Raw genomic sequence first — 17677 nt, 5'->3', positions numbered from 1 at the left:
CAAAGAGAAGCTAATGAAAGAAAACTAATGCATCTTTAATCAGCACGAGCAGCTTAAAAGTTCCTCTCAGTGACCACTTATGAACTCGACTATAACCATAACGTTTCTCTCTTCTCTTTTTTAAAATGCAGCTGCAGCTGTTATGTTGAAGTGGTGTGAAAGAAAGTGTGGCTTGTGGTCAGGGGAAACTAAATTTAGAGAGTAATCTCAAAACCAAACCCAGATTGTTTTCTGCAGCATCTGTTTACCACATGGTATTCTCCAGAAAAACATCAATCTACCAAAAGATTTTGGTAGGACATCTACCTGGAATACGTCTCAAAATAGTTCCATGTGTATCAATGTACAATAAATTAATCAATTATTTCCCCAATTGGATGACCTCAAAAAACAACAAAAAAAGCAGCATCCTTGTCTGCTTCTTTAAGCAAAAAAGCAAGAAAATTTGAAATTATTTTCACATTTTCATGCATTGTATGAATGTTTAATCATTTAGAACAGCGTTTTTAATCTCAGTTTATGCAGATAATATCATGCACTATTTAGATCATCATCCCTTCAAAGCAGTGCACACTAAGGTCAACATCATGCTGATAGAGAGTGCACTCCAGGATCATCGGACTGACAGATCCTTCAAGTAATAGGCAAATCAAGGAGTTGGAGCCCAAAGCATCAGAGTTTGATAAAATGACTCGGCTCACGTTGCTGGAAGACAACGACCCAAACAAGATTTCTCTTCCTTTGCTTCTTCTCCGTCACTCCTTCCCTTCAATCCGCCTGCATCGGTTGCTCCTGCAGCTGCTAAAGTGGTTGCCATGACAGTGGGCACAGGAAGGAACTCAGAGGAAGCATATTTGGGTGAGGTCAGCATTCGACAGGCCCGTTTATCATCTTCATCTGCACCTGCACATCCCGCATCCTCCTGGTCCGTCGCGGTCGGACGTTTCCCAGTACGGCTGGTAGCGCTGGGTGACACAGCTGCCAAGTACTGGAAGAGTTCCTCTGAGCACGAGCGAGCTGGAATACTGCAGAAAGCAAAGCAAACTGAAGCACTTGGCTCCCTCGTATCTCCCTATATAATCAGACAACATTCCTCTGGAGCAGCCTGAATGTGGAACGGTTGTGAGGTCATAAATCAGAGGAGACACAGCATGCTAACAGATCTGTTTAGAGCAGCTGGGGGCAAAAACAGCCAAACCCAAAAACGCTTCAAGTCTTTTTATTGTTTTGTCACCGCTTTGTGATCAGCTGCTTTGTTGGTAGTTTTTACTGGCCTGAATAAACTACAGCATGCAGAGAGAAAATGGCCAGCTGCTGGCAGGGAGAAGAACGGCATTCAGTCCCAATCTGCTCGGGGTCAGGGACGGAAGAAGACTTCATTTCCTCACATCCTGAGGGCAGGTCACATGTGCAGGCTGGTTTTGAGTATGTTTTGATACATGTACACATGTGGGACAGTTTTGTGTGTATGGCCCGTTGTTTAAATGTGCACACATGTTTCTTTGATGGTTGTTTTTAATGAAAAGATTAAAACTAATCTACTGGAATGTACAGGGGAAATATTTTCTTTTGATTCTTGAAAATGTTATTACCAACACATGCCCTGAAAACACATTTATATCCACTCCAAACCTTTTCACGCTTTGCAGCCCCTTGTGAGCCAATACATTGAGAACACCTTTAGCTACTGTTGCATATATTTTGGGATTTGTCTCTACCACCTTATCTACAACCTGAAATTTCACCTCAGTCTTCCTCTTAAAATAACTTAAGCACCATATGATTGGATGGAGAACATCCATAAACTTCAATTTTCAAGTCTTGCCACTCATTCTGAACTAGATAAAGATTTGGACTTTGACTAGACCATTTCATTATAGATCTGGCTATATGTTTTAAGTGGAAGGAAAACCTGTGCCTTGATTGTCCTGTGTTTAACTCCATTTGTCTAATAAAAATTTCTTACAGAATGATGCTGACACCACCATGTGCATTTATACTGAAATTAAATTACAATTCCTAAAGCAATCTTTGTTACTATGGATATTTCTGGATGTCAGAGTCATATGAATAGCTCACTTTTCTGATTTGTATTTTTCAAAAGAAAAAAATTAAAATTCTGCAAAATTATTCTTACATTTGACAATTATGTACTACTTTGTGTTGGCCATATATGTAAAATACCAAAAATATTCTGTTAATGATTGTAAAAAGGCTAAGTGTGAAAAAGTTTAAGTAATATGAAACCATTTTCAATTCATCTACTTTTGGTAAAACCATGAGTGACAAGAAAAGAAAGCAGCAACAACAACGAAAAAAAAAAAGACTTTAAATCTGCTGTGAAACTAAACGTGTTCAAATGTAAATATCTATGCCAAGAGCTTCATGTAGGAGCTTTGCATAAAATCCTTGAATCCTGCAGGACCTTTGAAAAACACACATTCTTAAAATGTTGAGAATCAATCAAAGCTATAACAACTGCGCCAAATTGAAGAAAACAAAAGGGAAAATGGGAGATGTGACTCACAATAACAAACCAACAGGACTGAATGAAATGTTGAACTTTCTAGAAAAAAAAAACTACAAAAACACAGGATAAGGCTGGATTATGATATAACCTAAGGCTTAAAATTAAATTCTCAAGTAATAAATACTGCCAATTCTAGAACAAGCAAGAAATGATGAGAACTGAAATATAAAAATCGGCGTTGAGCCTTGACAACTGACAAAGATCCCCTTACTTAAAACTTGGGTGGCCAGCTGGGTGCACACTTAATCTGGTTCAATAAAGGAAAGGCAGTTCAGGACAGTGTGTCCTAACCAGCTTTGAATTGGCACAAGCCTTGTTAGCTTACAGTTAAGCTGTTGAAAAGGAGCGATGGTGTAAAATCTCATCTGATAATTACAGTGCCAAAGTGTAAAAGGGTCAGATTAAAGCACCAGCTGTAACATTGGAACTGTTTTCTAAGGATGAGAACCATTCATCGTTATGTTTATGAATAACCTTGAGCATCATTTCAGAAAATGTGGCATCTATTGACAATTAAAATGAATGGAGGAGAGATATTCCGATGGAAAGAAACTGACACTATTAAGATAATACTCAGTTGAAATAACCAAAATCTTTCACATGATGGAACGATATCAGTTCCATCAGGTTTCCTAATCTTTCCTCTCATAGAAAGTAGTTGGTAGTAAGAAGGTTTCAGAAAATAATATGCAATCAAATGAACTTGTATGCAATTTGAGCACTTATTATTCCTGAATTTACAAACTCACTTACAGTTGTATGCTTCTTTAATCTGGAACAAACGTCCAGAAAACTGTAGAACTGCTAAAACACAGAGTTCCTTCATATTAAGGCAAAAACTTCATTTGCTTAGAGGTATCTTTGATCAATAACAACTGGAACATTCATTAATTCTCGTCTGGATTAAACATTTCATAACTTCTGTTTATTATGTCACTGTAATGTAATGTTTCTCTTTTTCTTTCTTAGTTATGTCTTATTATATAAAGCACTCCAGGTGCATTGTTGCTGAAATGTACAGCAGCAATGCTGTACATGACTTGTTAGGAAAGTAAGTCATATTGGAAAGAGTTGACCCAGACTGCCTCCATAAATATGTGATTCCAATAAAGACAGTAAATTCTGCTGAAGGTGGTTCTGAAAACTGCTGAATGAATGAATGCAAATTCAAACACAAGGAAAACTCTTGTGATTACTTTTAAATAGTTTTAGAAATGTTGAGAATAAATAACAATTCTGTTTTCCTCCATCTCATTTAGCTATTTGTATGCTCATATACACATCCATGCATTCACATAGGTCACATGTGTGCAAAGCTAAAACTAAAAGAAATGACACATTAGACTAGAGAATGCTATCTATAGGGCATAGTTTAGATAGAGGCTAACAAAGAATAGCATAAACAACTGGACCAGCTGTATTTTAGTATTAATAAATGGATTTCATGAATTCAACTCACTGACTCTTCTTCAACCTCATGCATCAAGAACCTAGCTAGAGAAAGGATATTTCTCCGAACAGAACCAAATTTTCTGAGAGAACTGAGATACTATGTAAGACAGTGGTTCCCAAAGTTGGTCCTCAAGGGTCAGCATCCTGCATGTTTTAGTTCTCTCCCTGGTTTAACGCACCTGGATCCAATGATGGCTTATTAGAAGGTCTAAGAAGGAGACTGACATGCTGAAAAGATTGTTACTTCCCCCAGGGAGAGAACTAAAACATGGAGAATGCCGGCCCTCGAGGATCGACTTGGGCATCCCAGATGTAAGACTATTTCTTTCTCAGAAGATACAAGAAACAACAACTCTTTAAGAGATTTATGGGAAACACTTCTTTGAATCCTGTCTAGGAAAGAGAAGTTGGACATGGAATTTGACCTTTGCTCAGAGTTGACCTTCAGCTGAGTTATGGTGTCTCTGGGAGGCTCGCTGCTCCTCCGTATTCCCACTGCATGGATATTAATGCAAGGTGAGAAGACCTTCAGCTTTTCCTCCTTCTCCTTCTCCTCTTCATCTTTACTCTTGCTCTCCTGAATCTGTGACTCGATGGTTGGGGAGGGAGAAGGGCTGAGGGACTCTCCGAGTGGGAGTACTAAAACAGGGATTCCATTTGTACTATTATATCATTTACCCCACACAGAGGAAAAATCAGGAGCACATAATCAGGTTGGAGGAAAATTGGTGACATGAAGAGGATTATGGTGTGATGATCACAAGACGTGAAACGTGAACAATTAAAGGCAGGAAAAGACAAGAGGTAAAACATGAAAGGAAAACATATTTAATGCACAGTTGTGAGACCACATAAGTTGATTAAAAAAAAACAAAAAAACATTTTAGCAGCAAACAATGAGTGATGATGGAAACCAGAACAATGTATAAGACTAATTGTCAAACAAAGTGGCTTTGAGTTAATTATCTGCAATTTATCTCTTAATAAAACTAAAGTGACTGATGCAAGTTCAGTCAACCTCTGAAGCGATGACACATACAGACCCAATAGTTAGTGAAGAGAAAAATGTGAAAGAATTTACTGAGCAAGCAGAAACGTAAAACTTGCGATGAAAAGTCTGAACATTGCTCTCCCTAACATTAACATGCCATACCAATATATACCCAATAAGCCCTTCAGAACTGAGCAGCATGGTTCAATGAGGGCCAACGAAAACACACATCTGGCCTCGATCAGGCACTCCCATCAGAACAATATGAGATGGAGAAAAATAATCAGTGGCTAAAAGGTTTCATATCAGAAATATGTACATTGGCACATGGTGTCTGATCCAAATAAAAAAAATAAAAAAAACTTTTTATTTTAGCTCCATCTACTCTAACTCATATTTTGATGATTTATATTTATAACCTCATTAAATTAAAACAATGAAACTAAACAAACAAGAGTATCAGTGAAGGTGTTATTTTTCATCGGTTTATTTTAACCTTTTCTTTTCATCGTTTCGTGACTCACCTACAGGGTCTGCCTCCCCCTACAGGTGATGTAGCGGTACTCCAGCTCTTGTGGCCTCCCTCCTCCTTTTCGTTCTTCTTCTTGCGAAGCGGAGCTGGCACGTATCCACTCTGGTTGCTCCTGTTGGGGAGGTACTGGTTGAAAGGCATGGCGGTGCGCAGCTCAGTGACTGATGTCCGGCGCGCCAACATGTCGTCCTTGTGGAGGTCCGGCATCTTCCTGTTAGGGGTGCCGTCGGACTCTGAGTCACTGCCGCGGCCTAACGTGAGCCATAGAGGTACAAAAAAAGATCTTTATTAGTGTTGTATAATGATAATCTCTCTCATTGTGGAAAATACTGGCCATTCTACTTCATTTATTTTCACACAGAAAGTAGTTGTTCACTGCTGAATAAGGATTTAATCTAATTTCCGGAGACTAGCAAATTAAAAGATTTTTATTTTCATGTAAAGGTGAGGGACATATTTGTTCTAGTTTTTTTCCCAGGCCTCAGCAGACATCAGACTGAAAGGCTAGAGAAAAAAATAAAAAAATAAAAAACTGGATGATTCAGCAGAGTTACAAAATGCTTGAAGGCTGATTCCCATTATTCTTATGCAATGAAGAGCTGCAAACTATAATTACAAGTAAATTATTGGAAAACATGCATTATTGAATCAGATATTTAAATTCATAACAGATTGTCCTCATTATCAGTGTTATTTTGGAGTATAATCTTAACTGTTAATCTGTTTTAAGCACCTCGTAAAAGGCTTCATATCCTAAGAACTTGTTCACATTTTGTTGTATTACATTAAAAAATGTATTTGTCAGCTTGTCAGAACTAATAAAAAAACTTAATAAAAACCTTTGAAAGGTAGAAGGTCACCTCCCAGCAGACCAAACTTTACAGCCAGAGCTGACATATGAACGGTTCAGATTAAATAATATGAACGTGTTAGAATGGACCAGTTCCAGTCCAGACCCGAATTCAGATGAGAATCTAAAGCAAGACTTTTCTAACCAAATCTTGTTCGACTGGAATGAAGGCAAATATTTCCAACCGTTTCTATTCTCTACATACGAGTAGATACTACACGCTGTAGATTTTTAATCACTTCAACTCAATTACAAAAAAGATACAATCATTTCAGATTTTTTTTTTTTACAAAACCAAACAAACAAACAAAAAAATACAAAAAAAAAAAAAAAAAACAAGAAAACCAACCAATGCTACTTTGTGTTAGCCTATCACGGAAAATAGACAAAATGAAATATGATTAAAACAGTATGCAATATTTTTACCAGTATAATTTAAATCAGATACAGTAACACATTTCTAGGTCTTGTTTAATTTGGGTATCTTGTAAACAGTAGAAAACAGCTAGCTCAGCCACTGACAAGGAAAACTGTGAACAGACCAAAGGGGGGAAAACAAAGGTGTAAAATTATTTTAAGAAGAGACTTGCAATTGTGGCAGATGTCTGAAAAACCATTTCTTTAAATCTACAGTTTATAGTCTTCAGTTCGTAAACGTTATGAGCCTTACAGCAATCGTACAGTGTAATAAAATACAATGCATTCCATCGACTGAGCATCAGCCAAGCCCATACAGGCTGATAGGCTGTGTTTATGAAACAAAGACAGTAACATAAATCATTACTAAATTAACATTGAACAGTTTACGACATTTTAGCATTTCACTCTGGATACCAATTTGTCTCCCTTTCACAGTTTAAACCCACGTCAGGGTCTTTAATGTTCTCAACACCTGGCTTTGCAGACGTGCACTGCTCATGGACTTTCCCTAATGCGTGGGGTAAATTCCTCCACAATATGTCCTAATTCAATCCTTGAATAATACGCAGAGGAGAGGAATGAAAATCAGGTTCTTAGAAATAGTCACATGTGTAATTTCTGTAATTTACTCCTGGCATACCAGTAGGTTCCTTGTTCATTTATTTTAAAACCTCTCCAATAAATCAGTAGTGTAAAATAGATACCTGTGGTAGCTTAGACAAACTTGTGCCACTGACTCTTCATTTCGAGTGCTGTTGTGTTCAGACTGTGAGCTACGACTCAGTGTAAACATTTCCTAACTATAAACACAAAACTTTCACCAGATTTGATCCATAAAATAGTTCTTTATTTCTGATCAGAAACATATGGAAGCAGCCGTGTCTGTTAGTGGAAATAAATGTCACATTACAGTTGTGAAAAGTTCTGGTCTGAAACAGATGAAGCTCCAAACAAAAAGGCCTGGAGATATCCATACTTCCAACTGTAAATGATTTGGTTATGACTCCTAACCCATCAATAGGAAACATGAGTGTCCCTTTCATCTATGTAAATCCATCTTTAAGGAGTAACATATGTTTTTATGTGATGATGTGCTCTGTAGATATGGTAACACTGAGGCTTGAGGGAAAATGTTTCATGCGTCAGTGCTACGATGTACCAGATTACAAACATCAGTGTCTGAAATGCAGCAACTGAAATGATGGAAAGTCCACAAATAAAGAGTGATTGAACTTTTCACAACTAAGGCCGATGATGTGGAATTAAATGATTCCAGATATTAATTTTGTCTGCAGGATGAGTATTTATAGCAGCCAAAAATTGGGTATTAACATCAATTTCCATTATGTAACACTTAACAAATTGAACAATTCAGCAAGAGTGAAAAACTGATTTCAGAAATGTGCACAAATATTAAATATAATGAAACCAGGGATCAAATCTCTTCTGAAATGCTGTTTTTCAGATTTCAAATATTTGTTCAGAGCATAAGGTTTAATTGCTTAACTGAATAGATTTCCTATAATCTACATGAGGGAATTAGATAAAATTGTATTATGCAAGCTACCCAAAAACAATCTCATGTATCAGAGCTGAATCAAAGTTGGCAGAGACAAAACCATGTTGCCAATATTGAATTTCATTCAAAGAATGAATTAAACTCTTCCATCTGTCCCCTAATTACTCAGGCTGAAGTCAATTTTCATTGATGAATAAACCAAGGGCTTTGTCTGAAGGTCATGGTAGGAAATCCTGGCACGTTTGTATGAATGTTGGTAAATGGATGCATTTGTTCACAGTGAGCCAAGGTTTCATGCAACTGGGTGATCACAGATATACGCTTCTCTTCTTCTAGTCACTTAATTTTTTCATTCAATTACATCTACATTTTTGAAGATTTGTGTGTTAAGGAACATGTACATTTTTTGATAAAATACCCCGAGCATTGAAATACCTGTTACACAGCTGCAATTAGGTAAAGTAATTTTATGTAGTTTCTCAGGAACAAATTCTGCTTCCTTGTACTTCATCAGCTATCACAAAAATTTGAAACTCTGGTGTTGGGGAATATGCTTGACAGAATAAAATATCATCTTGAGCTTCATGCTCAGAAAAATTGATTAGAAGAAACTTGTGCAGTAAAATCCTTGAGATGATTCTTCAGGGCAGTCTAGCAATGAGATTTACTGCAGCAGCCTAACAGGATAAAAACATCATCTCTCATATTGATCAAGGATTTCTGTGTGTCATTTTTTGCCTTTAAATTTGTAAGATTACAAACCTCCTATTCTGTCTTTTTACTTGATGGAGACAGTGTGTATTTTTATTTTTTTTAGTTAAACTTATCAAGAAGTATGGCACATTTAGAGAACTCGAGTCTGATGGGAGCAATTTATCTTTGTTCTTCCTAGAAGGAGAAACAAACAGGAAGCTACGTGTTGTTCTGAATTGTCGCTCATGCAGTTTGGCAACAGAAATAACATCATGACGACTACTACAGGCTTTTATAAGCTGCTGTTAACTTTAAAAGGCACTAATTAGCAAACAGTGTAGCAGTGAACAGCTGTTAGCTACAGCAGATGGTTTAGTTTGGCATCATAAAAAAACTTTCTAACACATTTTGCAATTTCAGCAAAAACAATAAAAGCTGCTTTGATGCAAAGGTTACTATGTGTATTTGCCCCCTTATATAGTTTTGCTTTTGGCCCCAGAAGAGGAGAGAAGGGAGACTCAGCTTCTGCGGTAGTGCCAAGACAGATTCCACTATGAATATTAAAACATATTTTGAGTTTAATATAGAAAGTTCTAAGCATTTTTAGACAGGATCTGAAGTCTTGACATATTTTGGCTTTTCATTACAATAGTTAGTAGCTAGCGGGAACTCTAGCCCGCCAGAGCACCAGTGGTTCATTGTATGCAAAAATTCTAAATAAAGAGAGATGAATGATATCCTACCATCACTGCTGCCGCGTGGGACCAGGACATCCGGCGACGGAGTCTGTTGCGAGCGCGAGCCGAAGGAGTCCAGACTGTCGAATGAATCTTCGCGTCCGTGGCGTGGCGGGGAGAGCGAGTCACTGCGTTCGGAGTCCCAGCAGTCGATGTAGCCGCTGTCCCGAATGCTGCGTTGAGGACTTTCTGCCACCTCTGCCTCCTACGTTTGAGGAAATCGGAAAAACACAATCAGGTTTTTTGTTTTCTAAAATGTGAACTACAAAAATGGGTGAAACAAATATAATTTAATCCAATTTATTGAAATAAATCCAACATCTAAATTTTGTTCTTTAGATTTTGAAACCTCTCAAATAACTCCACAGTCCTCCCACATTTGTTTAGTCAACAACCTTTTCAAAATATCCTCATTATCTTCTGCCTACATCCTTTCTCATTACTCTCTCTTCACCTTAGTGACCTTCTCCTTTTTCTGCCGACAGCTGAATAGTGTCTTTGGTACTAATGGAAGGTGGAGAAAGACCTTTCCTGTCAACCAAATGGCTTCCTTTTTCTGACCCCATAACGCGTTGCTATAGCTTCTCCAGCCTTGCATAAATCTCTGTATTCTTGAATGTTCTACAGCGGGTGGGAATTGTGTTTGACAGTGACATATTCTTTATTTGTTTTGGCCAAATAAGAATGACCAGGGCTTCTTTCCTTCTGGTGCAGTCAGATTCACCTGCTTGAGGCTTTTCACTCAGCTTTAATAAATAATGGAAACACTGAGTATATATAATGTGCTGCCAATCAGAAATGAATTGATTTTGCAGTTTTATTGTGCTCCCCTGTTATTCCAGTATTTTATTTATTGGAAAAAAAGGTTTTGTTTTGTCCATATGCAACATATGAACATCTGGAAAGCTAATTCTTCTGACTTGGCAGTAATTCATCTGTTTAATAGATAGTGAAATGATGTGACAATGTGGAAGAAATGTTGTGCAGGGTGACATCATGGCTATGAATGATTGTCACAGAAAAATTTGTAAAACCAGGTCCAACAATACTCCGTCCTTCTGGACAGCAACAGCAGGATTTCCATGGAAATCAAGTTTATGAAGGTCATGACTGGACCTCAGGTTGATGATGCTATCATCTCTCTGAGATCATTTCTCAAATATTTCCTGACATCAAGACATCCAAAAACATTACTGATTCCTGAATCAAGTGACAAAGCAGAGACTGCTGTTTCTCATTTATGGCCGTACTGGTTAGACGCAAAATTTCTCATACTGAGATAAACAATACATCAATGTAATAAAAAACTGAAAAACATAATTTCTCATTAAAATGACTTTAAAGACCTTTCGCATTTGTGACAGCAATCCCTCAAACTCTTTTAGGTCCAGCGTGGGCCCGTTGTAGGAGGTGCAGCTGTTGGCAGCACGACCGAGCCAGTAGATGGTGATTAAAACCTGCAGGGCAGAAATGGATAAAATTATCACAATACTCAAGTGACATTTGGTTTGTTGGGTTGATGTAAACATGGAACACACATACAATACAGCAGATTGATATGCCTGATCAAACCAACAGAGCTTTCAATACTCTCCTCTTGGCAGATATCAAATGAGTCAAATATACAGTATTTACTCCCAGTATACTGTAAATAATAAAAAAATGTCCACTGCAGATTTGTTAAAATGATCAAAAATCGCACTGTTTCAGCAGTTCAGGTAAGTCACACTCAGGTCTCTGACTCATATACTGACCTTTGACTTGGCCACTGTGATTTACTGAATAAATTATTGGGTCAGTTTTGCCTCCCTTAGACTACAGAAATATTACAGAACAAGCAGCTGGATTACTCTGCTATTTAGTTGGACCATTTGCAACCCAATGATCCAAGGTTCCACTGAGCGTGAAAGAGGAAACAAAGCTTACGGCACTCATTGGAAGTTTCTTTGCATTCAGCTTAATGTGTAAAATGCAGAATGTACAGACTGAGGCTGACATCACACAGGGCTGCACCTTTAGCACTGTTGGCGGGGTGATTCCAGCTATATTTACAGTGTCCATGTCAACCTGCACTCCACAGGGACAGCTTTGATAAGAAGGCTCAGCCAGGCTTACTGTGGTAATTGCAGTTGCACTGTCAGTGTAAACAGCTTCTCCCATTCAAATACACAGAGAGGACAAGCAAAGGGTTGGGCCTGCTGAACGGATGGAAGCATGACGCCAAACGAGTCGCTTGCTGTGATCCTGAGTGAACTTTAAATGCAACAACTTCTTTATTTTGAGTAACAGGACAAAAGTACTTAGTGGCACTCATGGAAAACATAATATTTGTAAAAGAACTAATTAAAAGCTTAAGAAGTGATATTTTTTTAAATCTTGTTTTTGGTGATCAGATCCATAAAATTGCACAATACTTTTTAAAAAAATTTTTCTGGCCCTGCTAAGAAAAATAAACAAGCAAAATAAGCAGTGCTACTCAGAAATTGCTGTCTTTAGCAGGTAAGTATCAAATTTTAGAGTCATAAAACACACACATATTGAAAGATAAATAAACCATTTTTTAAGCAAATAAAAAGCAGCATTGAAAATAAAACAAACAGGAAAAAACAGGAGGTGAGTACCATATGTGGAGAATGGCATCTCATCTAGAGGAGCTACTGCTACATTGGACATGAACAGTGATTTTTATAAAAAAACATTTTATTTTACAAATTAGGTTGAATTTATGTGTGGCTTCTTATTAGCAAGACAGACAATGAGTATGACACCTATCCCAATGAAGTTTCTTTAGGCTAATGCCAGAACTTTAAAATCTCTCCACAGGATGCCAGTCTGAAAGGTCTCAAATCTTCTGATTTAAGAACTCAAATTGGGGTAGAAGTCAATAATACCACTGATTTCTACCTTGGATGTGTTTTGCACCAGTTCAGCAGGTTAGTTCCCCAACAAGTCTTTGATGACTTTTGGCTGCATTATTGGCTGCTGTTCTGATTTATTTTCATACACCTCATACATTTCTCAGTTTTGGTAATAAATTGTATTATCTACCCAACTATCATAAGCTAAAAGCCTAAACGCAACAGAAAAGGAAAACTTGTGAAAAACGATGACCTTTAAACCTCATCACAAGTATCGTGTCGCTGTCTTAGCAGCAAAGTGCAGCACTCCAGTGTCACCAGCATAATGGGCACATCGCCAATGAATGTAGGTCGCCACCAAATGTGTTCCACATGCTCACTATTGAGCTCTAAATAGATCCACATTGATCCCAAATACAAAACCATAGTAGAAAGCATCATATGTCATTTCCAGCATTATGTACACAAGAAACACCAAACCAACATGCTGACAACTGTGTCAAACCAAAACTTCGACATCAGCGCTGAAAAGCACCAGGTGAAAGGAAATATTTGCTTAAAACGAGTCAGTGGAGTTTTGAGTGGCAGCAAAATCAACAAGAGGCCTGAGCGAGAGATGACTGTCACACTTACTTTACCTCATCAGTTTCAGCAGCTGTCTGGTGTGACATGTGGCCTGTCAACGAGGATCTAGTGGAAAGATACGGTCGCTAAGCACCAAAAAACAAAAAAATAACTAGAATGTGAACAACTATTCACATGAGCACTTATATTTTAACCAACACTAAGTCTGGTTTCAAATACAAAGAAACAAAAAACACTCTACTGGCTGTTCACATTTTTCCTGCTTAATAAGCACATAACCATTGCAGCGATATTCCACTCCTCCAGGAAGCCTTTTTTCAAAGTAACATCAAATCTGTTTGGTAAACAGCTTTATGACCATATCAGCAGATTCTTCTCACAGCAGGTTCTTCACCTCTTAATATTTGATGAGCTGCAGAGACAGCCGCTGTCCAAGCCTAGTCCTCAGTCTTCAGCATGCAAGGCGAATCCACAGTGCACGTCACACAAGCAGATCCCAGCTAAACCATCACCGACTGCCAATTTGAGAATCATTTCCTTTGCAGCTCTAAATGCTGGCTAACACAGCAGAGACTCAATGTGTTTAGTCAGCTAAATGAGCCAGCAGGAGAGGTGAGCTCTGCAACGGCACACACATGAACTTGCTCAGTGCACACCAGCATCACAGAGAGAGTGAAGGGACGGAGAACGAGTGGAACTGCGCTGACTGCAGAGTGGGCAGGGCTAACACAACTCCTTCTGCTTCTTAAAGTGCCATTTAAAAGATAAAAAAGAGAGAGAGCTATGTTGGAGCAGATAATAAACACGGAACGTAAGGTTAATAAAATCCTGTTTCTGCAGGAAAGAAATGTTTTCTAACAACACAGACAATAACTCCATAAAACTGAACAAGCCTAATAAGACTCACCAGAAAAAGGAAGACGGGAACAAAGACAGTCACAGGAGTCCAAACAGACAGCATGTCAAAATACCAGTTCCCAAACCAATCAAACATTTAGCTCACAAACAAAGTACAATCTAATCCAATGGCAACACTTACATTCTTGAGCCTTCGGCTGCAGTCGCTTCCCCTGGAGAAAAAGACAGAGATGTTTTAGACATTGGAATATAGGTTGCACAGATTTCAGGCAGGACTAATGTACTAGTACTGTTACTTCTCCTTTTACTCAGCAGTTTTAATCAATAAGTGAGAAATAATAGATAAACACTCAGATAAATTGCTAATGATCAGAATCAGATTGTTTTCAGCTTGATCAGCCCCATAGTGAACAAGAATGACTCACATTAGTCATTTACCTCCAGGAAATACTTTTCTCTAAGTTAGCCAAATGTCCTTGTTAAACTTTAGGTTAAGTGAAGAAAAAACTTCCAACGTGCAGAAAATCTCTTCTTTGTTGAATGTGCTAAAAAAAATTATCTGTAAAAAGGTCAAACATTAATCTAGGTTGATTTTAATAGTTTGGTATGCTGACTAATTTGTAATTGATTAATGAGCCTTACGTTGAATGGCTGAAAAATCTACTTTTTGATCAGTGAATTTATCGTGCTATGAAGTGATACTGACAATATTTTTCAGTTGGGACACTGGTGCTGAGAGAAGAAAACACACATTTACTTATTTCATTATTATGATCATTCGAGAGCAAGACATTCTGGAGAAAACAGAAAACATAAATGCAACATTCAGCATCCTGAACGACACTGATGTTGCACTGATCCAATTCCACTACATGTTAAAGCTTCCAACTTGTTTCCAAGTTTAAAATAATTTTGATACATTATTTAATAAAAACTTTAACAAAGTATAGAACTGGAACTTGGTATCGACTCATGTCTTAAATGACTTTGATCAGTATTAAGTTAAATATTATCTGTATGAAGGCAGCCGTACTAAAAATACTAAAAGCATCTTTCATATTTTCCCAAACATTCCAGTTATATTTATATTATCCCAAATGAAAACAAACATAGTAAATAAGAAACTATTGAAAATGCTAAATTTTAAGATTTTATTGTAATTTCTCCACAATTAACATTTTTCAAAGTTTTTTTGTGTTGCTGCAACACATAAATAATAGCAACAACACACGTAAAATAATAAAGGTGCACAATTTACAAAGGGTTAAGAAATTGCAGAAGACAGAGATTCATTTCATGCTTGAGGTAAAAAAAAGCACAAAAAAAGCAAACCATAACTAAGGATGAATACTGGGTTGAGGTGATATAACCAAATTCCTACATTATGAGTATGTTTCTAAGTAGGCTCCAGGGTCAAACTCACTCAGCAGGTAACTGACACCTAAATAGCAGGTATTTGAGTTTCCCAGAGACCAAAGAAACAAATAGTGAGATTGAAGGTGAGGAAGAAGGAGACATAGCTGCAGGGAATGATCCATAAACACTTGTTCTTTTGTTCAACCTGGTTCGCTGTCAGTCGAACAGATGAGGGCACGCTGCTTTTTCTCTGCCATTACTCAGATGATGCACTAATAATTCACATTCCACAAGACATTAGATCACATAGAGGCAACAGTTAAAAGAATACATCCGTAACATTACGTCCCTTGTCAGTCAGGAATTTTATGGAGAAATTTTAAAATTGTACAAGGTTTCAGAGATGTAGAGTTTTTAATTTCCTTTTGTTTATGTATTGTAAAGGCAAACAATACTTTATGCATATCATTTTTATCTTCAAGCACATTTTTACCACGCATCCAGATGTGTTTAAAAGACATTCAAAAGAAAATTTGTGAATTACTTTTTTCAGTTAGGTGTTTGTAAATTAATAAGATGTGGTCTATTAGAGAATTAATAAGAATATTCACACATAAGGGTCTCACATTTTGTACATTTTACTCTCTCCATGTTCACTATCATGAATAATTTCCAAGACTGAAATTTTCTGCTGCATCTGCTCCTGGCCTTTTGTATGGCTTTGCTCAAGTATTTACTGTTTTGTTTTTTAGTAAAACAAAACGTACTCTAAATGTACTCTAAATGCTGAGAGTATTTAGTATAATTTATATCTGACACACGGCCACTGTGGGTTCTCAGTATAAGTTTGCTGTGGAAAACTTTATATTAATGTTTATTCAAAGCTATTTGGTTCTTAAATGTTGAGTGAAAGATTTAATTCAGAGTTTATTTAATTCAGAGTTTATTGTCTTTTGTTCTGTAAATATGTCATACAAGGAACGTTCTGAGATGAACTTGGTGAACCAGAATCTGCCTTTTCAGTTCTTTGATCAAATGTCATTTTCTTCAGTGAAGCAGTGTCTCCTTCACGTAAGGACAAGTAAACAGCAAACTGAACAACGCAGGGTTACATAACCACTGGAAATAGCACAAGGTCACTGGAACAATGACACCTCAGATCTGACTTAATGCTGCAGACTTCCATTGTTTTTTTAAGTTTTACAGAATTGATTAATTAGTCAGGCATAAGGATCCTTATTCCCATGAGTCCCCCAGTGTAGATTGTGTTCCTGAAGTTTCCTTGGATTTTACTAGCTTTGCATACCTAGGTTAAGTGCCTTTCAGCAGCAGCTAATAAGAGGTACTTTACTCACACAAATATGCAGGCATCTCTCATAAAGATCAATATCTATCAATTGCTTTTACTTTTACTTGCATAAAAGTTAAAGCACATGAGGTCTAATTTCAAATCAGAAGTTACTATTGTTATTTGTTAGTATAATTCTATATGAAATGAGTTTGTTTAGAAAATGTGTAAAATATATGTGTAAAGTAAAAATATGAGTTATTCATTTTTATACTATTGGTAAAATACAAACTGACAAATAATGGATTGCTACAGCCATGTGGATGTAAATATCTCCAAATAATAAAAACAAGTGACATTTACAAACATGTTTTGTTATAAAACCTATGTAAACATTAGTTTCTACACATACAAAGATTCCCTCATCCTGACAGAATCCCTAAAGCAGCTGCTCCTGACACCAGCTAAGATTAGCTCTGATCCTCTCATCTGATCTGCAGAAGCAGCTTCCTAAACCCTTCTGTGAATGAAACCCTGTTAAATACATTTAGCATCAGAACAGAGCATGCCAAGCACACGGAGAAACACCTGCACATTCACACAGATACTTTAGACTACATGTATAAAGCATAACATGTACTTGGTTTTGTTACCAAGCAACAAAGCAGAAGTCATGGCTGAGTGAGTGATGCAAAGCCTTTTGTTGTACGTTGACAGAGACCAGTTGTGTCAAACAGACATCCCATTGTTTCTGCATTGACAGGCTTGTCCAAACTTCCATTCTCTGTCATTTACTAATTTATGTTGCTGTGAACTGCATGATTGTCTAATGCAGGCTGACTGGCAGCACGAAACAGGGAAAGAAAAGCACAATCAGTGTTTAACAAAAGCTTTCTGTTGACATACAGCTGAAGTGCTATGTGTCCTTCAGCTGAATAAAATAGATATTTTCCACATTTAACAGCAACAACAGAGACTATTCCTTTATCTATGATTTATTGATTCTCA

The 17677-nt window shown here is 37.2% G+C and overlaps 1 protein-coding gene across 12 annotated transcripts in view; it reads right to left on the bottom strand.

Moving 5' to 3' along the window:
* LOC129360395 (LIM and calponin homology domains-containing protein 1-like) overlaps positions 1–17677 on the bottom strand; it is a 67551-nt gene that overhangs the window by 16008 nt on the left and 33866 nt on the right. For 9 of the 12 annotated variants that reach the window (XM_055030572.1, XM_055030576.1, XM_055030577.1 and 6 more), the window contains exons 5-10: positions 14207–14237; positions 11071–11181; positions 9731–9929; positions 5498–5756; positions 904–1025; positions 702–801 (exon numbers count right to left, since the gene is read on the bottom strand). In XM_055030572.1, the coding sequence (XP_054886547.1) occupies positions 702–801; positions 904–1025; positions 5498–5756; positions 9731–9929; positions 11071–11181; positions 14207–14237 (822 nt within the window). Of the gene's footprint in view, positions 1–701; positions 802–903; positions 1026–4407; positions 4645–5497; positions 5757–9730; positions 9930–11070; positions 11182–13561; positions 13813–14206; positions 14238–17677 lie in introns of those variants that run through there. The other 3 variants (XM_055030584.1, XM_055030573.1, XM_055030582.1) reach the window with 3 other exon arrangements.

The sequence above is a fragment of the Poeciliopsis prolifica genome, unplaced genomic scaffold (genome assembly GCF_027474105.1).
Source record: "Poeciliopsis prolifica strain line A6 unplaced genomic scaffold, Auburn_PproV2 SCAFFOLD006, whole genome shotgun sequence".
In the NCBI taxonomy this organism is placed as follows: domain Eukaryota; kingdom Metazoa; phylum Chordata; class Actinopteri; order Cyprinodontiformes; family Poeciliidae; genus Poeciliopsis; species Poeciliopsis prolifica.
The sequence above is the reverse complement of the archived record's forward strand: the minus strand, read 5'-3'. Positions and strand labels throughout refer to the sequence as shown.